The sequence below is a fragment of the Furipterus horrens genome, unplaced genomic scaffold (assembly GCF_987537825.1).
Source record: "Furipterus horrens unplaced genomic scaffold, mFurHor1.1.pri manual_scaffold_2, whole genome shotgun sequence".
NCBI lineage: Eukaryota > Metazoa > Chordata > Mammalia > Chiroptera > Furipteridae > Furipterus > Furipterus horrens.
This window is the reverse complement of record NW_028327172.1, coordinates 128,252,682-128,278,274: the sequence shown is the minus strand read 5'-3', so window position 1 is coordinate 128,278,274 and position 25,593 is coordinate 128,252,682. Positions and strand designations below refer to the sequence as shown.

General features: G+C 40.8%; 1 protein-coding gene across 4 annotated transcripts in view; it reads left to right on the top strand.

The window, feature by feature from the left end:
• The window catches only part of DIP2C (DIP2 acetate--CoA ligase C (putative)), a 367,711-nt gene that overhangs the window by 298,698 nt on the left and 43,420 nt on the right, over window positions 1-25,593 (top strand). For all 4 annotated transcript variants that reach the window (XM_090266439.1, XM_090266438.1, XM_090266437.1 and 1 more), the window contains 7 exons: window positions 2,148-2,271; window positions 2,976-3,097; window positions 3,996-4,107; window positions 4,193-4,302; window positions 7,990-8,120; window positions 17,768-17,936; window positions 21,991-22,161. In XM_090266439.1, coding sequence (XP_090122565.1) covers window positions 2,148-2,271; window positions 2,976-3,097; window positions 3,996-4,107; window positions 4,193-4,302; window positions 7,990-8,120; window positions 17,768-17,936; window positions 21,991-22,161 — 939 coding nt within the window. The remainder of the gene's footprint in view (window positions 1-2,147; window positions 2,272-2,975; window positions 3,098-3,995; window positions 4,108-4,192; window positions 4,303-7,989; window positions 8,121-17,767; window positions 17,937-21,990; window positions 22,162-25,593) is intronic.

Below are 25,593 nucleotides of genomic sequence, written 5' to 3'. Positions count from 1 at the left end.
ATAGCATCCTGCCACCCACCAGCAGCGTGACCCCCATTCAGTCAGGCGTGCAGGACTGGCTTTCTTTCACGACAGCTGATGTGGGAGCATTAGGGGGCTGAGATGGTCCCCCCAACCCCAGTTTAGGGGGACTAAGTTGGTCCTGGGCTTCACTTTGAAGAGCTCAAAGGACATTGGGGTCCAGAGCAGGGTTTTCTTTTTCTGGTTCATGTAAATAAGTGTGGTGTCTGGGAGTGAATGCACATATGAATGGTCCCTTGTTGGAGGTACAAGCTCTAATGTTTTGGCAGGATTTCTAGACTCCAGTCTCATCCATCTCTGTGTTCACCTGGCTTTGCACCTTCTGCTCCTCTGCGTATCTATTTTCCATTTTCTTTATTTTTTACCTCCTCAGAAGGAAAATTATAAGGGAAAGTGTGTGTAACGAGAAGGTTTGAGTCAAAGAATATAAGCCCCTGGCTGCTGTGGCTGGATTGAGTGTTGGCCTGTGGACCAAGTGTCACTGGTTCGATTCCTAGTCAGGGCACATGACTAGGTTGCATGTCAGGTCCCCAGTTGGGGGCCCATGAGAGGCGACCACACAGTGATGTTTCTCTCCCTCTCTTTCTCCTTTCACCTAAAATAAATAAATAAGTAAAAATTGTTTTAAAAAGAAGAAAGAAAGATAGTTAATTTTTTTTTTAAAAAAGAATACAAGCTAAGCCTGTCCTCTGGGGGAGACCAGTCTCAGCTCAGCAGAAAAATGAGTGCTAGGCCATCTCTGTGGCCCTGCACATAGCACATAGGGTGTCAGAGAATACGCTGCATCCCAGAGCTAGATGCAACTGTTGTTACCTTGTGAACATCTTTGATAAACATCAGGTGCTGGTTTCCATATTCTGATGCTTTATAAAGGGTTCTCCCACTGGCTCCTTCCACTTCACCTCATGCAGGTGTTTCTAACAAATGTGTGATTTGGGGTGGGCATTCTGTCTTTCCGCCGTTCCCCTGCCCTGACATGACCAGTCACCAGGTCATCATTGTCCTTTAAGGACACCAAAGGTTCTGGTCTTGTCCATCTGCCATGTCTCCAGCTCCATTTTAGATTTCTTCCTCCACATTTGGCATTCAGGGCCTGAAACAGGCTGTGTGTTCGGTCCCTGAAAGTCTTCTCTGTGTCCGGCCATTCTCTCCTGTTATCCTGCTTGCTTCTCCTCTGGAGCTCCGGTGTAAATATGAGTGTGTGGTCCAGTCATTCAAGATCATTTCTCAGCTTCTGGGATCCTCCTTATGTGGATTCTGCTGGACAGTTTGCCTGTTGCTTAAAGAAACGTTCTTCACTTTATTAATCACTTTAAGGAGGATTTCATCATAAAGAAGTGGTTTTAAATAGCTTATACAGTGATGTCTTCACACCTGAGGTTTTGTGGTACAGTTCATCCTCAGGAAAACTTTCTGCAGTTAGTTGCATGTTCATAATTTGCAATTTATCCATACTTTTCTTTACAATTTAAACTGTAAATCCCATATATTTCAAAATTTCTTAGTACCTATTTTGCTACTGATCTTCCCTAACAGCCCTTTCTTAAGGTATTTGTCAATTCAAATGTGTTTTTCTTTTTCATTTGTCTGTAGATGTTTAAAAAGTTTACAATAGAAATTTGACAATTAGTGTTTGTTTTTTGCTTTTTGGATTGTTTGCTGTTTGACCTCCTTGACTTTGATGTGGTCTTTCTTAATAAATACTTTTAATTAGTCTTGTTTCCCATAGTGCAAGTTCTGCAGGTTTACTACTAATCTTAATGCCCATGGCAATTACACTTCACACCCAGAATCACTAGGTTGGTTTTTTTTATACGTTTACCAATTTTAGGTTAAATAATTATTTTAAAAAATATTTCTTGTCAACACAACTATATCCAGATGCCTCTTTGGTTCTATATATCCTAGCTAGTGAGGAGGAAGCGGGGTGAGTGTTGACAATATGGGGACTTGAGTAGGTGATGAAAACTTTCTAGAACTGAGTGTGGTGGTGACAGAACTCTTACACTAACAGACAGTTAATTGTACATTTTAAATAAGTGACTTGTGTGATTATATAACTATATCTCACTAAAGCTGTTACATTAAGATAATCTGGCTTCCCTGCTTGTTCTTGCAACATTCAGGGTACAATAGCAAACTCTCTGACATGTGTCCAGCTGCATAAACGAGCAGAGAAGATAGCCGTGATGCTGATGGAGAGAGGGCGTCTACAAGATGGGGACCATGTTGCTCTTGTCTACCCACCAGGTAAAAAGGCAGGACCAGCACCTATTGCGCGTATGTATTGGAACTTGATGACTGGAGTTGCTATATTGTCATCAAGAAATTGCTCACTTGTCTGGTTACTCTACCACTTGCAGGAACTATACTGCCTGCTGTATGACTTCTGGGGCATAAGTGAAGCGACATTTCACAGAGACTTTTGTATCTAAACTTCTTTTATTAGATATCTGAGGTACTTCTTTAATCAATTGTAGTTAAGTCCTTAACTACTAAATTAATAATCATAGAGTTGAGTTAATTCCTTAGAGAAATGACAGAAATTAAACGTATGGGCTGCTTTGCATCTCGTACCTAAAAGAAAATGCCTGCCCTGTCCAGTTGGTTACAGCATTGTCCCAATACACCAATGTTGTGGGCTCCATCCCCATCAGGGCACAGAACAAGAAACAACCAATGAATGCATAAATAAGTGGAACAACAAATCAGTGTTTCTTTCTGTCTCTCTCAAATCAAAAATAAAAATTAGAAACAAAACAAAAAACAGGCCAAGTGGAGGTTATTGCTGAAGCTTCACGAAACCCCCAAGAGGAGAAAAGAATCTATTAAGGTCTTTGTTGCCCACCTAACCTTTAAACTTTTTCCAGACTAGTATCTCTGCTGATAGGGATGACAGCCATTGAATGGTTTGATTTGTTTCAAGCGAGAACTTCTGCTCTCTTCTTGTGTAGGAATAGACCTCATTGCAGCATTTTATGGCTGCCTGTATGCAGGCTGTGTGCCTATTACCGTCCGCCCCCCTCACCCACAGAATATCGCAACAACGCTGCCTACTGTGAAGATGATTGTGGAGGTAACACTGCCTGGAGTGCCTGGGCATTTCTTCCCGTCCTGGACCTGAGTGTTGGGCTCGTAGACCACAGCTGGGCCTTCTGGGAAGGGGCTGGTTGTGGGATTGCATGGGGGTCTGCAACCCAAGTGATGGGGCAGGGCATGGTGTCTCCTCTCAGGGAGCTACCATCTCGTGCTGGAAGCAAGAGCCCACCTTTGCATGGAATTAGGGGTTAGAGGGCAGCCTTGCTTTGATGCCTAGAGAAAGCAGCTCCCCAGAGAGGGTGTCACTACAAATACTGGGAGCTGCTCCAACAAACGCAACTGCACAACCCAAACCAGGTGAAAAAATGTACACCTTTTTTTACATTTCTTTTTTTCATGGTTTATAGGTGTCCTGTTCCCGTTTTAAATTTTGGGGCCTGGGCAAGTTTAAGAGGATTAGGAAAGATTTTTCCCTTTAGAGGAGGAGCCACAAGGGACAAGATAGTTTGGGGACCCCATAAGTGAATACCTTTTTTATAGTTAGGTTAGAGTACTTTCATAGTCATTATGCCTGTTGGAAAATATGGATGGTCTTTTATGTGGACATATGTGGCATTTCCAAGAGGATAGCTAACGATGTCAGTAGCGAGTTTTAGAAGCTCAATTCTGAGGGTGATCTTAACACTGGATCCCATTCGCTATTGAAATTTCCAGGGACCTCTGGGCCCATGAGCTCTGTGTGGTCTTGATGGTCAGATTCCTGGCTCTTTTGTACCCAACTGGTCAACACTGGCTCCTCACGAGCAGCCGTGTCCCTAATAGTCTAACTTTCTCTGAAAGCCACATGGCCTCAACACACACAGTGAGCAAGCATAAGCAGTGAGTATTCATCTGTGGTTTACCTTCTTTCATCCAGTCTGTTCTCTGACCCTCAGGTGAGTCGCTCTGCCTGTTTAATGACAACACAACTGATCTGTAAATTGTTGCGGTCCCGGGAGGCAGCTGCAGCCGTTGATGTCAGGGCGTGGCCCCCCATTCTGGATACAGGTCAGTCCTTGAACTCGCTGGGTACATTTACCTCTCTGCTTTCCCACTAGGTCAGATATGCTAATAGGTTCACTTTGCTCTGCAGATGATTTGCCAAAGAAGCGGCCGGCCCAGATCTACAAACCCTCCAACCCGGACACGCTGGCTTACCTGGACTTCAGTGTGTCCACAACTGGAATGCTAGCTGGGGTGAAGGTGAGAAGTGCAGTCCACCCAGTGCATACTGAGCACATGCAGGGATGGCAGTTACATGTGTGCCGTAGGACTCTGGTGGGGCCCTGCAGGGAACCATGCATGGAGCAAGGCATACCTGTGCATTTCAGCCAAGCTATAAAATGTGTTGGCCACTTCCGTAGTTACTTAGGCTGACTGATTTCTTTCCAAAATGCTCCAACTTTTTTTTTTTTTAATGTGAACACAGCCTGACTAGCCCTTACTGAAAAAAACTGCTTATGTGGGGTTTGTTTGGTGGTTCTCAAATCCCAATTTTCTTTCTGTTACAAAACTGTGCACTATAGCTTCTTGCTTTTTAACACGGATTCTGTTACGACTTGCCAGATTGCTGCTCGTTGCAGCTTCATTGACTCCATTTCCTACCAAAGAATGAGACTGCTCTGTGTCCCCAGAGTTAGGGCCCTCCAGGCTCAGGTGAGGACCATGTCAAGGATATGCTAAACTTTCTGAAGCCTGAAGTAGCCCTGTCCCTCTTATCTGCCTCTGGGGTCTGACTGCTGAGTTTGCATAATGTACTTCCTTTCCCTTACTCTGTCTGCTCTGAATCTTTTTTTTGTAGTAAAATACACATGGCATAAATTTACCATCTTAGCCAATTTAAGTACACAGTTCAGTGATATTAAATACATTCAAAATGTTGTGCTACTATTATCCCTATCCATCCCCATAGCTCTTTTCTTGTAAAACTGAGACTTTGTCCCCATTAAACACTAACTCTCCACCATCCCCTTCCAATCCCTGGAAATCACCGTTCTTTAACTCAGATCTAAATGTAATAAACTTCAACTTTTTTTTTAACCTAGGGGTATCTTAATGCTCCAAATTTGCAGTTTACCAAGTTTCCCCCTGTAAGGTTCAAGCCTTTGACAGATCCTAGAGTTCCAAACTAGTTGCTTCATATTCTGCCCTGCTTCCTGCTTAATCTTCTTCCCAGAATCCTTTCCTCTGCTTGTTAGTAAAATTTGAGGTGATAAACCAAATAAAATACAATATAAAATAAAACAATTCTTCAAAAGCTTTTAAAAAGAAACATTAATTTTCATACCATTTAAATTACTTATTGTAGTACTGAAATTAACCTTCTAATGTCATAGCCGGAAAAGAAACATACTTTTTATCCTGCGTGTTCATGATCTACACAAGGGCGACCTGTAATATTAAATTTGTATTCAATGAAGATATTTCTGCTTGAAATAAATAGACCCTAAAAATCCTAAGAGATTCATGAATAATTGCTAAATGTGTTTGATGAGTACCTGAAATGAAATATATTATGATGTAATTTAATGAAAAACCCATACGCTTTAAATACTCAAAAGCATATATAGAGTTGAAATTATCTGGCTTATAGTGTTCTCCAGAAGGAAAGCCCTTTATCTCTTGTTGCACAGATCAACATTTTTCTCAGGAAGAAATTTGACTCACTTTCAGCTTTTGGACAAGAAAGTCATTGAGTATTCAATTAGATAGCAAAAATTGAGAGAAACAAATTTATCCAGTAAACTTTTCCCCCTATAACGGGCACTATACAATATCTGACTTAGTATATAAAACGTATGAATATATGTTTATATGTTCAATTTAAGTTTTATAGTACTGTCTGTTTAAAGTGTTATTTAACCTCTGAAGGTTCCTAATAGATCCTCGATATACACTTGCTCAGCGTCATCAATGAAGTCAGAAGACACCCATACAGCACCTACAATTTACTTTAGATTAATCACCTATGGCTTTCCACACAGGGTAGTTTAGAACGCATGGTGGCTCTCCCTTCCACCGAGTGTGCTTCTGTCACACTTTCCAGATTACTTTCAGCTGATGGGTGCCCAGGGAGTGAACACTTAATATTTAACATTAGTCTACCTGCCCAAGCTCAGTCACAGATACATCCTGACAATAAATGCCCGTGACCTCATCCTCAATTCCTGCACCTCCACACACTCTCAACATGTTTTTTAGAGTGGAGCATGGGTGTGTTGTTCTGGGCATTGAAAAAACTAATTCTTTATCCAAGTACAAGTTCATCTTCATAAGAATTCGAAGTTTTTCTTGATATGGGATTCTAAAAAAGCACTCCAACTTGGGTTCTTGGTTTGTGATGTTGGTAGGTCCAAGATTAGGAAGAGTTTAGAGACTGGACGTTCATCTTTTCTAGCTGCTTTTTTTTTTTTTTTTTAAACCTGTGTGTGTTCTTGTCACTATGCTAAAATCTGTCATTGCTCACTTACCCCTCATAGCCCAGAACCCTCTGAAAGCCCCACAAGGGATGGAGTATCCTTTCTCTGCTCTCTTTACATTCTGTGTACTTGCAGACCCTGCTCTCAGGTTAAGTCTCTACATTTCCCACTAGATTTCAAGCTCCTGAGGACAAAGGTGTGTTTTATTCCTTTTTATATCCCAGGCACCTAATACAATGCCTGATATGTAACAAGTGCTCAGTTAATATTATTTGTATTTTGTTGACACTGGGCTCAAGAACTTGGTTCTCAAGCTATAGGTACTGCCTACAAAGAGCAGGGATCCAGTAAAGATTTGTTTTAGTTGCTAATCTGAGAATGTGAGTAATTTTGCTAGTTAGGATTTTACTAACTCCTGATCCAGGAGATAGGTTGAGGAATGTTTCACAAATTCAGCTCTCTTTCTTCCTTAAACATTGTGGCTTTAAAAGCAAGATAAAAAGAACTACTTATGTGTTAGAGTCTAGATTAATTTTATGTTACCTTGTATGAATGCAGTAAAATATCCATGGTGAAACCTTCTGGGCAGGGCTTCTCCCCGTGATCCTGTGGGTCACGATGGAAGAGACCCCTTGCCTGGATTCTCTCTCAGCTTTTCCCAGGCATTTCACTGGGTCTCTCCTTATTATGATGCCCTCACTGGTCCCTTTTACAGTCCCACTCTGGACAACACAGAACTTCATGTTAACTGGAGATCCATTTAAAACCATGAACCTCATAATGTCCCCTCTGCTACTTTCATGTTCATCTTAGCTTTGATTGGCTGGAAAGTTTCTGTGAAACACCTGATTTTATTCTATACTGACCATAGTGGTACTGATACTGGGATTGGAGAAGCTTGCTCCTGTCCCTATATGGTGGGTTGAGAGTGGATTTTGGCTGCCATCCTATGATATAGCTGCTGTACCTCACTGCACAGGTCTCTGATTCCAGCTCAGACTATGACCTTCAGCAAATTCTGTACCTCCTCTGAGCTGCCCTGAGTTGGGGCTTGTTCACCTTTCATGCTCTGCTGGCCCCTGTTGTCCACTAGTGCTGTGTTGGGCCTGGAGATGGACTGTGAATAAGGTGTAGTCCCTGCCCAGAGATGGGGCGTGAGTGGTGACATCTCCCTGCGTACTTCACAGGCCTACAATGGGGTCACAGAGGAACCCCTTGGTGGAGTAACCTGCTATTAAAAGGCAAGATGTCAGTGCTTCAGTTGCTAGTTAGTAGGTCCAGGGGACCAGAAAGTCGTGTGTGTGTGTGTGTGTGTGGTTTTTCTCATTAAAAATGGGAAGACTAATGAGAATATAGCAGCCTACTCTCTCCTAACAAAGCCAAAGCTTGGTCACAATTCTCTCCTGCCCTAAGACACTGCTGGGCATTGGTGTTAGGCTCCATGCACTCAGTGGGCCCTGCTGTCTTGCAGATGTGTCACGCAGCCACCAGTGCCTTCTGTCGATCCATTAAGCTACAGTGTGAGCTCTACCCCTCTAGAGAAGTGGCCATCTGCTTGGACCCTTACTGTGGACTTGGGTTTGTTCTGTGGTGCCTCTGCAGGTGAGTTTCCATTAATACCTTTAATGTAATAAATAAGTCATACATTGTCTCTTGTGATTGATCCCTATTCTGCTTCTGTTCAGCTAGGCTCTCGGGGTAAAGTGAGCTAGTTCCACATTCTGGGGTGTCTGAAAAAAATTAGTCTCCATGAAGTTTGCTGAAACACACAGATAGTGGCTTGGTTCTTTTGCTCTGAATCCTAGCAGTTATCCCTGGCCTGGAATTTGCATTAAATCAATGGGCGTTTCAGGTGCTCTCCTCCTCCGGGCTTCTTTCTGATGCAGGTGGGGAAGAACTGCAGCTGAAGAAGAGTGGGTGCTGGCCTCCCCTCCAGGGTCCAGTGCCCCAAACCCAGCTCGTACCAGGTATTTATTATAGAGAGAGTGAACATGGAGATTTATTGTCATTTTTTTCCATTTACACACATATATATATATGTTCATTGAAACTTTAGAAAATACAAAATATAAAGAAGAACATAAAGCCATCAATAATCATACCACCTAGTGATACCAAGAAATATTCACTATTAGCATTTGGTATATAGCCTTCAGAATTTATTTTCTAATGCAGCATAGTATATTTTTATCATTAACATACTGAGGTCTGTCCGGAAAAAATCGAGCCATTGTTAACATAACGAGAATGGTTTGCACAACATTGATGGCAGCCAAAGAGAGTGGCCTGGAATGCACATGTGTGAACAATGATAACTTCACTGTACTAGTCAGTGGGGGCAGTAGATGCCACTGAGTGAGCATATGTACTCTCTGGACATTGCATTCAAAATGATTGAGTAAGGAGAGCAATGCATCTGCATCAGATTTTATGTTAAGCTTGAACATTCCTCTGTGGAAACTCTTTGGATGATTCAGAAGGCTGCAGCTATGGGCAACTGGTGATTGGCAGCTTCATCACAACAGTACACCCACTCATGCATCACATCACATGCAGAACTTTTTTGCGAAACATTAAATCACCCAGGTGATTCAACTCCCCCTACAGCCCTGATTTGGCACCCTGCAACTTCTGGCTTTTCCCCAAAACTAAAATCACCTTTAAAAGGGAAGAGATTTCAGGCCATCAATGAGACTCAGGGAAATATGATGGGGCAGCTGATGGTAATTGGGAGAACCGTGTGAGGTCCCAAGGTGCCTACTTTGAAGGGGACTGAGGCATCATTGTCCTATGTACAATGTTTTTTGTATCTTCTTCAATAAATTCCTCCATTTTTCATATTACATGGCTAGATGCCTTCTGGAGAGACCTCATATGTAAGTGTATACAAAGAGTGATGCAATAAACACCAGTGCCCACCACCCAGCTTCACATGGTACAGCATGTCACCAATTTTGTTTCATCCATCTTCCCATTTTTTTCTGCCCATTTTTCATATGGGACATTTTAAAGCAAACACCCAAACAGCACATGAGTTCACCCATAAACCTTGAAGTTACGTATACATTTTTGTAAATGTACATCAATATATTTATAAAACTGAGATGCTACAGAATGGAATCAGTCATAATTTCCTTTTTTTCTTAATTAGAGTAGACATTTTTCTCGTGTTTTTAAACAATCTTCTAAAACAGCGGTTCCCAACCTGTGGGTCGCGACCCCTTTGGGGGTCGAACGACACTTTCACAGGGGTCGTCTAAGACCATTGGAAAACACATATATAATTACATATTGTTTTTTGTGATTAATCACTATGCTTTAATTATGTTCAATTTGTAACAATGAAAATACATCCTGCATATCAGATATTTACATTACGATTCATAACAGTAGCAAAATTACAGTTATGAAGTAGCAACGAAAATAATTTTATGGTTGTGGGTCACCACAACATGAGAAACTGTATTAAAGGGTCGCAGCATTAGGAAGGTTGAGAACCACTGTTTTAAAACAAGTATCTTAATGCCTTCGTAATATTTAATAGTACTAGATTGGATTAAAATACAATCCGATATTTTTGAAAAACACTGATACTGTAATTAGGACAATTAAACTTTTTGAGAGAGCACATAGAATTGAACAATAGAGTATATTTTAATAATTTTTGCCTCTATCTTAGATGTAGTAACATTGTGGGTAACTTTTTCTTGGGAAATAGTTCAGAATATACCATCCAAACAGTAGGACCAAAGTGACCTTAGACGCATTTGGCCAACTGAGTAGGAAGCCTGTTCTGAACAACTGACCTTTCAGAACAGCTGTCTGTATGTCACTTGACAAAGGTTAAGCTGAAGCCATGAGTAGAGTGCTCCTGGCTTTGCAGGCTCATCAAGCCTAAGCCTCATTGAGGCAGCAGAGAAGGTGCTTTTGAAGGGAAAGTAGGATTTTTGGGGGGGGAGGTTAATAATTTATTTGTTAGTTTTGTTTATTTATTTATTTATTTATTTTTAGAGACAGGGGAAAGGAGAAAGGGAGAGGAACATCACTGTGTGGTTGCCTCTCACTTGCGCCCCCAACTGGGGACCTGACATGCAACCTAGTCATGTGCCCTGACTGGGAATCGAACCAGCGACACTTGGCTCTCAGGCAGACGCTCAATCCACTGAGCCACAGCAGCCAGGGCTGGGAAAGTAGGTTTTTGATGTGTATCACTAACAGCAGGGGCAGGCAATCTTTAAAGGAATTATGCAGAGAGGGTTGCAACAAATGTTTACTTAACGAATGTCTTTCCTGAAAATTCATTCAGAAGTCATGAAATCAGAGTGTTCTGTTGATTGGCCCAGCAACAGATCTCAATGGACTTGCTTTAAAAACTGGACATGAGTGCAGCCACCTAGTAGCAGTGAGAATGCAGCAGTATCTATAAATGTTGTAATTACCATTTTCCTCTCAAATGAGCTGGGGCTCCTTTGAGAAGTGGCTGATTTCAGACTGGGACAGGAAATGTATAGGGTGACCCTGAATCGCGAGAAAGCAAGGAAGTGCTCACAGAATGAGGAGGAGCCAAAAGGACAAATAAGCCAGCTTGAAGGGACTCCCACTGGCCAAATTGGGGCAATATGAGTACCCAAATAAAGATTGTAGTAGATTAAACACTTTGAATAAAAGGGGAAATTATCCGACCATTCAGATATAAATAAATGAACAAATTGAAAGACTGGTGAGTAACAAGGATTTACATGAAAGCCATCCACCAAACAGTTGTTAATTATAAAGGAGAGGAGAGAACCTTCACAGTAGAGAAGCCTGAACCAAGAGATCAAAGTGAACCTTGTCAACAGTGAGACAAGGGGCACTTGTGTGTCACTGGGAAAACTGCATGAAAGCTGCTTCACCTGAATCTAATCAGGGGGACATGAGACACTCAAACTGAGGAGCACACAATAGCACAATGGCCTGCCATCTTCATGAATGCCATTGTGACAGGGTCGAGGAAGCTCTTAAGGCTCCATCCGGACAGAGTTGACAGCTTAAATGCAGGGTGAGACTCTGAACTGGACCCTTCGCTGTCAGATATTGGGACAACTGGCAGAACTTGAATAATAGGGTCTTAAAGAATTTGAATAGGTAAGATGGAAGAAATGTATCAGTTTCCTGATTTTGATGCCTTAATTGGCTTATGGAGGAAAATATTTTTGTTGGAAATACCTCCTCAACTTGAGGGCCTAAAGTATTTGGCGTTGTTAAGACATCATGTAGAGACGTGCCCTCAAATGATTCAAAGGAGAAAAAGGTATATTTACCTGGAACTTTTCTTTAACTTTGAGATTGTTTCAAGAGTTTTCTTTTTTAATTTGATACAAATTTATTTTTTTTGTATATTTTTATCCTAAAGTTTCCTTCAGTCATGAAGTAAAAGATTGTTTATCTGAAAATCATTGACATAATAGAATTGTTTGAAAATATTTGGTAAGATTTTACATGTTTTTAAAAGCATGTCAGAGAGTTGATATTCACTGATAAGAAGATTTAATATTGTTAAAATGGAAATTCTCCCATAATTGGTCTAAAGATCCAGTTGATGTAATCACTATCAAAAAAATCTCAGCAGGTTTTGGTGGTTTGGGGCTTGATTTTTTTTTTTAGTTGCTAAAATTGACAATATGATTCTAAAATATAAATAAAGGACCTACAATATCCAAAACAATTCAGAGTTGGAAAACTCAGACTGTCCAATTTCAACACTTATTACTGTAACCAGGACAATGTGGTACTAGCATAAAGATATAATGTGGGTGTAGATGTAGATATAGAAAATAATCAGTTAAACAGAATTGAGAGTTCAGAAAATGAACCCTTATATATGTGTGGTCATTTAATTTTCCAACAGAGGAACCAAGGCAACTCAATGGGGAAAGGATAGTCTTTTCAACAAACAATGCTAGCAAAAACGAACATCCACATGTAAAAATATTAAGCTTTCACCTAACATATACATAAAGTAACTCAAAGTGGATCATACACCTAATGTTAGAGCAAAAACTATAAAATGTTTATTTAAAAAGCATAGAAATAAATATAATACTAGGTTAGGCAAAACGTTCTTAGGTATGACATCAAAGGTACAATACATAAAAGAAATGTTGATAAATTAGACTTCAACAAAATTTAAAACCTTTTCACATTAAAAGACACCATTACGAAAATGAAAAGACAAACCACAGACTGGGAAAAAATATTTGCAAATCATCTATCTGATAGTCCTTCTAACCAGATATAAACAAACTCCTAAAACTCATAGACAAGCAAAATGATTTAAAAATGGCCAACAGATTTGAATAGACATTTCACCAAAATACACAAGTGACCAATAAACACGTGATAATATGCTAACATTCATTATGGAAATGCACATTGAAACCAGTGAGCTACCATGTCACACTAATTAGAACAGCTATAACCGAAAAGACAGAAAATAAAGTGGGAGACTTGTATTTCCTGATTTCAAAACTATAATATACCATAAAGTACAGGTAACCAAGGATACAGAAACCAGGTTCTCACACATCATTGATAGGAATGTAAAATGATGAAACCACAGTTCGCATATTTTTAAAAATTAAACATAAATGTACCATACAACCCAGCAGTTCCATTCCTCAGCATCTACCAAAGAGAAAGGAAAACATATCCACACAATGACTTGATGCTTGAAGTATTCACAGCAGCCTTTGTTTAAAGAGAAAAAGAGAAATAATTCAAATGTCTGCTGACTGGCAAATGTATAAAGAACACTTGTCAAATTCATACAGTGGAATACAGCTGCCACATGGATAAATTTCACAAACACTGTGTTGAGTGAAAGAAGCCAGACCCCAAAGGCTACACATTATATGATTGTATTATGATGCCATTTATATGAAATGTTCAGAAAAGGCAAATCTAGAGACAGAAAGGAGAATGACAATTGACTGTCACAAGGATTGGAAACAGAACTGATGACAAATGGACACAGGCCTACCTTTAGGGTGATGGAATGTTCTAGAACTGCATTGTGATGATAATTATACAACTCTGTAATTTACTAAAGTTGGTTTAGTTCCTGGCTAAAAATGGGTAGATTTCATGGTATGCAGCCTAGTATTGGATTGACTGACATGCACGTTACAGACACTAGCCTGTCGGTTAAGGAGGCTCACCCATGCGACACAGGGCAATGTATGTCCAAGTGGGCCAAGTGGCTGCCTTGCTCACAGCTCCCAAGTTGTGATAGTTTTCAGTTGTCTGTATATTTTGTCAGGTTAATAATCTGAAATTATTTAGTTAAAAATATGCAAATTTATATGAGTTACCAAAATACCTTTCTCTCCTAGTCAGTCATATTTTTATTTTTATTTTCTTAAACGGACTTTATTTTTCAGAGTAGTTTAAGGTAGATTCACAGCAAAATTGAGTGTAAGGTACAAAGGTATTCCCTGTGTTCCCTGGGCCCACATATGCACAGCCTCCTCCATTATCAACATCTCCCACCAGATGGTACATTTTTTGCAGTCTAGGAACCTACGTTGACACATCATCATCATCCATAGCCCAAAATTTACATTAGGCTTCACTCCTGGTGTTGTAGAGAGCCCAGAAATAGACCCACATAAATATCAACCGATCTTTAACAAAGGAGCAAGGCAATAGTGTGGAACAAAGATTGTCTATTCATCAAATGATGCTGGAACAACAGGACATTCACATGCAAAAAAAAAAAAAAAAAGACTACACACTGAACTCACAGCCTTCATAAAAATTAGCTCAAAATGGATCAAAGACCTAAATGTGAAAGATGAAACTCCTAAAAAATAACAGGAGAAAACGTAGATGACCTGGAGTTTGGTGATGACTTTTTAGATATGACACTAAAGACACAGTCTATGGAAGAAAAAATTGATAGGCTGGGTTTTATTAAAATTAATAGTTTCTGCTCTGCAAACAACACTGTCAAGAGAACGAAAACACAGGCCACAGACAGGGAGAAATATTTCCAAAACATCTAATAATTTTATTCTTTTTGAAACTAAGATTAAAAACTAGAATAGTTCAGGTTCCAGAAATTCTCAAAAAATAATAATTCTTTATAAGCAACCTGTTTTTAAGTAGGTTTGTTTTGTCCATGGAGGAACTCACAGCCAGAAATCAGTATTGGTTAGTAAATTAAACAATCAAGATTTGTTGAACTGACCAAGGAAAGAGCGAGTAGAAAACTCATGAATCAGGTTTTCTGCTTGTCCTTTGTTATCAGGATTTATTAATTTTTTCTTAATGTTGACTTCTGTTCTATTAACTTTCACAGCTGTCGTTAAAATTCTCTAGCCCTGAATTCTACAGTGTGCTAGCCACCCTTTCATGTGCTAATGCTTCCAATCAAGTCATTTCTCCTGATATGTATTATTGAGAAAGGTAGTAGGTGATTTTGGCCCTGGCTGGTTTAGCTCAGTGGATGGAGCGTCGGCCTGCGAGCTAAGTGTCGCTGGTTCGATCTTCCAGTCAGGGTACATCAGAGAAGGAAAACTCTGACTCCAAAAAACCTCCGCTGCTTTTCGGCATACCTCTTCAGGGGAAAGGCTAAGGGAGTAAACCCTGACAGAAAATCCGGAGCCGGAGTCCCTAAGGCAGTTTGACGTTGTAGTCAACACCGGCAACTCCTGCGGTGCACCTGAAGCCAAGCTGTATTGACTCCGTCTTTCCCTTGGACCCTTCAGCTGCGAAGAGAGGGGGGTCTGCTGCATGGGCAACAGCAGACCCTCCATATCACCCTGCCCAGGCTCTGTAGCTTCAGCGTCATCGCAAGATGTCGATTCAACACAGGAGGAGACAGATACGATGTCACTCCCGAGTCGGACTGCACAGCCATTCTCGGCGGTGCAGATAGACTCTTAAGAAGCTACACCATCGTCTCTCGAGACGGACGGCTGCCGACGACGACGAGTAGGTGATTTGTATTTAATTTTCTTCATTTTGAATGTCCTTATGCTATAGCATTTATGAAGTAAGATGTTGGGAACAACATGGAAATGATAGATTGTTATAATAAGAGGAATATCATCATAAGGTTTCTCCTACATCTTAATTCCCTAAGACATCAGGTTCAAGTGTCATCAAACATGTTTGGTACCAGCACTGAAATGTAAAAGTCCTTGGAGCAGCTGTGGAGATCTGAGCTACAATAAAAATGATACAGGGTAATTTAAGGTGGTCATTGTTAACCCTGATGCGCACATGGGTTGAACAACATTTTGTGTTAACAGAAAACTGCCCATCACCTCTCACAGAGGTGAGACACGCACTTCTTAGTGGATAATTATGATTTACAAGATGTGTAATGGGCAGGCTTGTTAGATCTTAGGTCTGCACATTAGATCTTTGACCTAGTACATGATCCCAGTTTGGGCCCTGAGATTGTTCTTTTAATATCCATTCAGCAGAAAACATTTTCTGTTATTTTTATTTCTTCTTCTTCATGCTGCCTTGAGGCTTCTAACTGGAGTTGACACGTTAGCTACTAGGAATGGCTCTACTTCATTCACACCAGATGTAGTGTGCAGGCTGCTTCTGCAGCACTGCGTGGCAAGTGACAGAGTAGGACTGAAAGACTGCCCACTGCAATCAGCCATAGGAATTCCCTTCTGCTTGGGAAACAGGATCATAGCAGGGGAGAGGAAAGTGTTGTGTGTCTTACCTCTTTCAGCCTCTGGAAAAAAGATTGTAGGTCTCCAAAGACGGTCCTAGGACCTCTGCAACTATGAGGGGGCAGCATCTTTTGGCCCCTGGGTATGTTGCTGGAGCTAAGGAGTTTGGTTTTGTTTTCAGACCCAAAGTAACATTCTTGGAAGGTTATTTTAAGAATAATACTGTATGCCTCAAAAGTAAAAAATAGAACTTGTTGGCTTATGTCAGTATTTTGTGATGTAGATATATTTATTGTAATGTTATTTGACCTCTTGAATACCTTTAATGTAAAGTGATTTTGAATGACCTAAATTAATTACCCAAGGACAAGTCTCAGATAATTAAACCATTTGAAAAGATCACAGAAAAGGTCAGTGATGGCTGTCCTTCCCTTTGACAAAAATAAATGAAACTTTGAAATAGAGGAATAAAGAAAGAAAAGAGAACTTCCCCCAAATGCCCTGAGGAATAGTTTTTCTGCTAAGGGCCCTATTTAAAGTACATTTTGTGAGCCAACTTAATTTCCTTACATTTTTTAACCAGTTGGGTTCTATTATAAACAATTTTGAAAATTTTAATGTGAGATTGGCTTCATTCCAGAAGAATTGGCTTTAGTATCATGACATAGTGGTTGAGGTTTAATGTGCTTCTTTATCAGATTTTTGTACCTAGAAAATCCCGTTTACTTAAATGTTAGAAGGTTTTTTACCTAGGATATTTTATTATAAATGCACGACATCTATTAATGTTGATTTATAATCATTAAAAATATAGTTTTGACAAATATTTCATTATTTTAAAGCTACATTTGCCCTGCCAATTGATGACAAATCAAATATGTAACCTACCATTTCCCTTACTTCTCTAAATATGCTCTCTAATGTAAAGGTATTTTCCTTATTTCTCCTGTTTGGTGATTTGTTTGGATTATTCTGAAGCAAAATTTCAAACCTTAAAAATTGAGCGACAAACTTCATCTAATTGTGTTACTTTTCTTTCATTTACTTTGCGTGTTGGTTTTCTAAACCAGAGGTAGGCATACTTTTTCTCAAACGGCCCTTTAATAAATATCTGGGGCTCTGTGGTCTCTGTAAGCCACTGTGGATTGTGTTTAAACTAGCAAGTGGCCGAGTCTCAACAAACTACCTTTACAAAAACAGGCAGCCTCTATGGTTTGCTAACTCCTGTTCTAAACTTCTACACGTTTCACCAAAATTCAATTCTGTGTTTCCTGCTGTAAAAGAGAACCCAGGTTTTTTGTTTTGTTTTGTATCAGCTTTGAAAGAAACCTTGCAGCATCACAGCTTAAGTGTTTCAAGTGTGTGTTTAACCTGGTAGTAACTCTAGATCATAATTTCTATAGTTCTTTTGTGCTTTTCAGAATGTTTTCATGAACACACTTTCATTTTTTTGCTTAAAAGTACCTAAGAGTATAGAGGGACTATCCCTCTCGCACATGGACCACAGGCATTTCTCAGACACAGACTGGACATCTTCTGCATCCTCGCTGACCTCTGCATGTCTCTCTGCAGCGTGTACTCTGGGCACCAGTCCATTCTCATTCCGCCTTCTGAGTTGGAAACCAACCCTGCCTTGTGGCTTCTTGCCGTCAGTCAGTACAAAGTCCGGGATACGTTTTGCTCCTATTCGGTGATGGAACTTTGTACCAAGGGGCTGGGCTCGCAGACAGAATCCCTCAAGGTAAGCAGCCCTCACCCACCTCAGTACCTGGAGAACATCTCCAGTGTCCTGGGAAAGCACAGTGTCCAAGGGCATGAGAGGGTTTGGTGAAGTGAAAATAAAAACCCTTCACAAATGTTGAGGGTTACAAAACTATTTTCGTGTGAAAACCTTGTAGAAGATGAATATTTCGTCACTGCCCTAAAGAGTGCGAGTGATATTATTGATGTCTTTTAATTCCATTGGGTCTACTTGAAGGGTCCTGAATTGCTTTTTAATTTGTTGGTGAATTCAGTTCTTCAGCACAGTTAATTTTATTCTGGCACTGGTATTCAAGTCATAGGTTTGGATTTAGCCCCTATTTTTTGTTTATCATGGAGACCCTGATTTGTAGGTCTTGAGCAGTCCTAACCAAAGTTCATTTTTACAGTTACGTGAACAATGGTGTTTATGACAATAATAGCATTTCCTTCATGTAAACTAAGGACATTTTGATACACATATTTTTATGGTAAATTAAGTAGTCTTTAAGTAACAAGAAATAAGCATATAACTTGTTTTAATTTCTATTCTAACTACTACGTGCTGTTTATATGCCCAGATGTGTGGATTCCTATGTATACATCTAGATTACCCTTGTGCATGTGTGTATGTGTATACGCACATACAAACAGTAAAGCGATACATTTGTCTCTTCTGGATTTTTTTTTAACTTAGTGTAGTAGAATTGAACAGGAAAATGAAATGCAAGATAACTTTGTAATTAAATTACATAAATTAATGTCTAATTACTTGAAGTTTTATATATATATATATTTTTTAAATATATTTTATTATGTTGTTACAGTAGTCCCAATTTTTTTTCCCCTTTGCTCTCCTCCCCCCAGTACCCCTCTTCCATCCAGCAACCCCACTCCCCTTAGTTCATGTCCATGGGTGGTGCATATAAGTTCTTTGGCTTCACTCTTTCCTGTATTATTCTTAATTTCCCCCTTTCTATTTTGTACCTACCAATTATGTATCTTAATCCCTGCACCATTTCCCCATTTCTACCTCTTCCCCCTCCCAGCTGATAACCCTCCAAATGATCCCCATACCTATGATTCTGTTCCTATTCTGGTTTGTTTAGTTGGATATTGTTTTTATTTTTTAGATTCAGTTGTTGATGTGAGTTTGTTGTCATTTTAATGTTCATCGTTTTGATCTTCTTTTTCTTAAGTAAGTCCCTTTGACATTTCATATAATAATGGCTTGGTGATGATGAGCTTCTTTAGCTTTCCCTTGTCTGGGAAGCACTTTATCTGCCCTTCCATTCTAAATGATAGCTTTGCTGGATAGAGTAATCTTGGTTGTAGCTCAGTGCTTTTCATCGCCATGAATACTCCTTGCCAGTCCCTTTTACCTACAAAGTTTCTTTTGAGAAATCAACTGATAGTCTTATAGGCACCCCTTTGTAGGAAACTCTGCTTTTCTCTTGCTGCTTTTAAGATTCTCTCTTTATCTTTTACCTTTGGCATTTTTATTGTGATGTGTCTTGGTGTGGTCCTCTTTGGATCTAGCTTGTTTGGGACTCTCTGTGCTTCCTGGGCTTGTATGTCTATTTCCTTCACCAAATTTGGGAAGTTTTCCTTCATTATTTTCTCAAATAAGTTTTCAATTTCTTGCTCTTCCTCTTCTCCTTCTGGCACCCCTATGGTTCGGATATTGGCACATTTAAAGTTGTCCCAGAGGTTTCTAAGCCTCTCCTCATTTTTTTTCAATTCTTGTTTCCTCATTCTATACTAGTTGACTGTTTTTTTCTTCCTTATGTTCCAAATCATTGATTTGAATCCCAGTTTTCTTCCCTTCACCATTTGTTTTGTGTGGATTTTCTTTCCATTTCATTTAGCATAGCCTTCACTTCTTCCCTTATGTGTCTACCATACTTAAGCGTATCTGTCAAGCCTGTGAGCATCTTTTCACCAGTGTTTTGAACTTTTCATCTTTTAGGTTGACTGTCTCCTCGTTTGTTAGTTGGCTGTCTCCTCATTTATTAGGTTGGCTATCTCCTTGTTGCTTAGTTCTCCTACTGGAACCTTGATCTGCTACCCCTTTGGCCATACTTCTCTGTCTTCTCATCTTGCCAGGCTCCTGTGTTTGTTTTCCTCTGTGTCTTAGGTAGAGCTGTCACTCCTGTTATGTTGTAAGGGAAGGAGCCTTAGATATTCACCACGTTGTGGTGCTGTTTGTGGGAGAGGGGTTTGAGAGGGAACAATGCCGCTTGCTCAGCATTCACCCCTTTTCCAAGCACTTCTCCCGCTTTGTACAGGACTGGCACCTCTCTAGCTTTTGCCCTGGCTGTCGTTCCCGGAGTGGGTGGGTCTGCAGACATTCTAGGACTGTGGGGACCCTTTAAACAAACAGACTCTGCTGAGGGACCGGCAGTTTCTTCCTCCACCCCAACCCCCACTGGTTTGCACAGTCAGAAGCAATGAGGCTTTATTTTCCCTGGCATTGGAATTGTGAACTGCACAGTCTGGTCTGGTGCTGGGAGCACTCCCCAGGTGTCCGTTCCAACTTTTTAAAATGTGTGCACTTTCCACTGGCCTGCTGCTGCTGCTACTGCCACCATCACACTCCATCCTCTCTGCCCTGGCTCTACCTCTCCTACCTGTCTGGATGAGTATTTCTTCTTTATATCTTTGTTTGCTGGACTTCCATGCAACTCAGTTTTCTGGAACTTCTGGTTGTCTCTAGTTTTGAGGTAGTTGTAGTCCTTCTTAGTTGTGGAGGGAGGTGCAGTGTGTCTGTCTAGGCCTCCATCTTGGCCGGAAGTCCCAAATATGCCTGAAGTTATATATTCATGCAGGAAAACAAATTTACAAAACATAATTATTACTCATGTTTACCTATATTATGAAATGAATGAGTACATTTTATCAAATTTCCCTGTAGGTACATAAATAACCAAAGTGAAATAATATCATAACTGAGTGATTTCTAAGCACTTTGTTTTGATTCATTTAACTTTTACAACAGCTCTCTGAAATAGAACTATTATCATCTTCATTTTAAAAACAAGGAAATGTAAGTTACAAAGAAATTAAGCACCCTTTCTAAGTTCTTATATTTGATAAATTTTTGAGCTAAATTTTGAATCCTTGGCTTCAGGTCCACCATCTCCAACCCCAGGCTGCATTGTCTCCCAAAACATGCACGTGTATATCATTTGTATTACTGAGATTTTAATGTTTCCTGTGTAACTGTGTGTATATAAAACCATGTTTATATACTAAATATCAATGTCAACATTATCTTGTGTCTTTCCCTCCTTGGTTCAGGAGCCTTGTCTGCTTTCCCTGTGTCAAGGTCACCTTGCAGGTGCTTGAAGGACCAAAGGGGTTTGCTTGTGGTGATTGTCCTCTTTGAGACACCACCACTCAGTGCTCAACTCATGTTGAAACGCAGCCCCTACCTCTTAGGAGGTCCCAGCTCTTATCACAGAGAGTATGCACTAATTCACTTGATTCCTCGTCCTCTGAGTTTTGTGGGTTTGCTCAGTTGACTGAATTTGGTACAGAATGGAGGTGTGTGGACCTTGAAAACAGAGGTGCCCTTGATTGTGAGAATTTATCTGTGACCTTTGAAGTCTCATGGAACATAAAAAGGCAAGCTGCTTTTTCAAATTATCCAAACATTTTAGTCTTCCATTCCTATATAAAAATTAGGTTTTTTCATAGCTCCCCAGTTCCTGTGCATCCATGACTGTTGGAGTCTTTACAAATGGTTCCTTCCTTCCCGAAACCTGACCAGGAACTAGCTTCTCCTCAACCTTTCTGCTTCTCATTCTTGCTGTTGCTTCTTGCTGTTATTTAAAATATGTTTGTAATGGCATCGTGGATCATTTGTTATCTGAGTGATTGATTACATTTTTAACACAGACATCCTAGAATGTTTCAGTAAATGGCGTGGAGCCATTGGACCACAGAAATGAAAATCTGTGTGGAGTGTCTGTTGTGTGGATGGGTCTGGTTAAGGAAGTCACAGAACTAAGTACTCGGAAGGCTTGATTGCATACTGCTGTCATTGTTTCTAGGCACGAGGACTGGACTTGTCCCGTGTGAGGACATGTGTGGTGGTGGCAGAAGAACGGCCTCGAATAGCACTCACTCAGTCCTTCTCAAAGCTGTTCAAAGACCTGGGCCTCCATCCACGGGCTGTTAGCACCTCGTTTGGCTGTAGAGTGAACCTGGCCATTTGCTTGCAGGTGAGTTTTGTTGATGTCAGCAGTGCTGGAGTGACGGTCACTGTTAATGACAGGTGTGCAGCTCATACTCAAGTTCAACCTACTTTCCTTGGCTGATGCTTAGCTATATTTAGAAGATGTCTTTTAATCAAATGCATGTGATTGGTGCATATGTCTTCCTTCCTTTCTTCTTTCCTTCCTTCCTTCCTTCCTTCCTTCCTTCCTTCCTTCCTTCCTTGTCTACATTTGTCATTAACCATTATTCATAATTAGCATTGGTAACACTTATTTTGTCTTGGAACATTTTAACTTGTAACATGAGTAGCAGTTTACCCAGACCTCTGAAGTTGGGCTTTTTAAAATTAGACACTAGACAAGTGTTTCATTGTGGCAAAAAATCCTTTCTCTTGAAGAACTTAATATCATATATGTAGATAGTAATTTCTGTAGGAAGAATATCAAACATGAAGCAGGTTTGGCAATTTGTTGTGGTGGCAACTTAAAAATAATAGTTATAGGTGCATTTCTGTGGCATAGGTGTGAGGACACACTCCTAAGTAGCCTTGCATTAACCATGGCTAAAAAAGAACACTTGTTTTCTTTCTTTCTCTTTATTAGCCCACTTCCAAATATCTTCACTGTTACTTTCCATTTCTGAACTCCTAACGTGAGGTCCAGTCCATGGTGGTCACTATGCCAGGTGAGGATAGCCTGAAAGAAAGGATAGGAGAACCATGCAGGACTGTTCTCCCCAAGGACCATTCCCAGAATTTCAACCAGAACAAGTTCAGTTGCAGAGTTTGCTCCTTGAATATGTTAAAGTAATAAAAACTTGACTCTCAGAAGTGCTAGAACAAAGACCCGTTGACACAAGTCACTCCCAAACTCTGCTCCCTGCCCACCCCCGTTCTCTCCACTTAAGTTCCCCAAGGTGGTTGCATACAACAGAGTTCTTGTCCTCATTGAACATTTTTTCATAATCAATGAGATGGACAGTAAATATCCAGATAATTCTTTTTGAGTAAGCGAATAAAGTATTTTCAGTAAAAGTAAACAGAATGAGAGGGTAAAGAATGTCTTGGACACATGGGAGGCAATTTTAGAAAGGGTGGCCAGGGAGGCCTCTCTAGGAGGGGAATTTTAGCCAAGTGCCCTGAAGTAAACAAGGTGCACAGTTTGGGCAAGTGCAAAGCCTTGAGGCTGGTCAGTGAAATGTTTGCTTTCTATTCATTTTTACAAAAATTAAAAAATGTGTGATGGTGGTACCTCAGAAACAGAACAGGTACAGCCCAGGTCTGACAGCAGAAATCATCCCATGTCTCCTGCTCACTGTATACTTCTGTGTTGCCTGATACATAATAAATGTTTTAGAAAGCAATACCAGGAAACAGAGATTGGTCAGTCAATAAAAACTAATATCCAAAAATTTATCTACCCAGAAATAAACATTAATTTCTTTATGTAAAAACAAACAAACAAAAAAAAAACACATACACACAAAAAGCTAAAATATTCCAAATCCTGTACCTAAATATTTAAAGGCATTGAAAAATATATGTAATTTTCTCTTTGGAGCACTAGTTACCAATATATGCGAAGTCAGTGAGTGGGCATAATTTGTTTTCAATCGATTTGTTGTTTTTTGACAACACAGTTCTCTCAGATCATTTGTCATCCTTACTCAGCGGGTCTGCAGTTCGGCTCTGAGCATTTTAGTGGAGGGCAGCCCTGTTAGAAGGAAAAAATCTCCACCTGTCCAAACAAGGAATGGAGCTGTGTCAAGTGATGCAGGGCTTACTGGCCATGGTCTCAGGAATAGTGTTTTGTGGAGTCTGTGGGTACCACTTTCTAAAGGGTTCCCTGGTGTTTGGGAAAGGCTGAGTGAAACAACTGACATGTTTTAATGCCTGAGAATGAAACATACCTGATACATGAGAATTTAAAGTCATACGGAGGTAAATTAGGGTGGGTCATTTATTATTTTTTTTCCGAGAATAGTCTTCATTTGTGGCACCTTGAACCTTTCACAGTCCAGCCTCAAGTTTCTCTCTCCCTCCTTTACAGTCTGATATGAAGTCATATTGTCTACCTTAGAGTCTTTCATGCTTTCAATTCCTAACACCCGTACTCCCTCTTTTCTGGGTCTGAAATGGGCTGCCACCATCTTCACATGGCAAAAATGGCTTCTCTGTCCAGGTCTCATTTCTGACCCCTCCAGTGGGAAGTATTTCCTTCCTTTGACTTCCAGTGGCCCCTTGTCCCTCCTACTTTATGCTTTCTAGCACATTTTAAAAATACTCATATAACAGACTTCCGCCCCCCCTGGTCTGTGAAAAATTGTTAGAGAACTCAGTGTCTCCTGTAGTCATACAGTCACTTCTTCAAGTGAATTCATTTCATGTGAGTACTGAGTGCAGTCCCTGTACTTGCAAACATGACTCACATTAGAGAAATGAAGCATGTTTCTCAGACTAGAGTCAAGCCTCCTGTGTAAAGTAAGTACACAGCAACAGGGAATTTTCTCCGGAATGAAGCCCAGTGTGAATCTCCAACAAATGAAAACCCACAGGGTCATTTTGTAACCAAACTAGTGGGGTCCCACTGCCTGCTGCCCATAGGCAATAACTGAGTATAGAGTCTGGTGGAAAGGAAAATGGAATTTTTATTTACTTATAGATATACACAATTTCTTGATGCCCACCCTCTGGCTGACACTGCCAGAGGAGCGAGCAGGCTGCTGGCAGGTGGCAGCGCAGTGGTTTCCTGTGGCTGTGCACGCAGCGGAGGGGAACAGGGCTTGTTGTCTGGCCATATTGCCTCCCAGGACCTGGCAGCCCAAATCTCCTCTCCCCCCACCCTACAGACCCCTTCTTACTTGGCTTGCCCCTAGCACTTGCTGTGCTCCTGGTCAGGCCCGAAGTGCTCAGGGGAGTTGCAGAGCCTGACCTTTCCCAGCTGCACTGGGGCTATAGCTGACTGGCCTACACTGGTGTGGGCCGCAGGCAAGCAGCAGTTACCTCGGCTTCCCACCTGCGAGGGGGCATGGGTCTTGCTGGCCCCACAGTAGAGGTGTGGGCCATGGCCAGGTTGCAGCCCCAATGCCTCCCTGCCTGGGGGAAGAGTGTGGGGCTTGCCAGCCCTGAGCCCTCCTGAGTCATTAGGCCTGAGCTTCCTCCCCTCCCCTCTTACTAGAGCTCGCTGCCCTCCAGGCCTTCCCTGGAGCACTCAGGGCCCAGAAACTCCAGCCCCCATTGGTTAGGAAGGAGGGGAGAATCCAAGAAAGGAGTTCTTGCCTGTTCTCCTTTTAAAGGGTCCCCCAGAATCCCCCATACAGTGGAAGTATATAGGAGGGTATGTCCCTCCCATCCAATCACCTTTTTAGTTTTGGGCAGCACCTTGCATACCTTGTGTGTGTGTGTATGTAAGTGTGTGTCTTACATGCATCATCCCAGT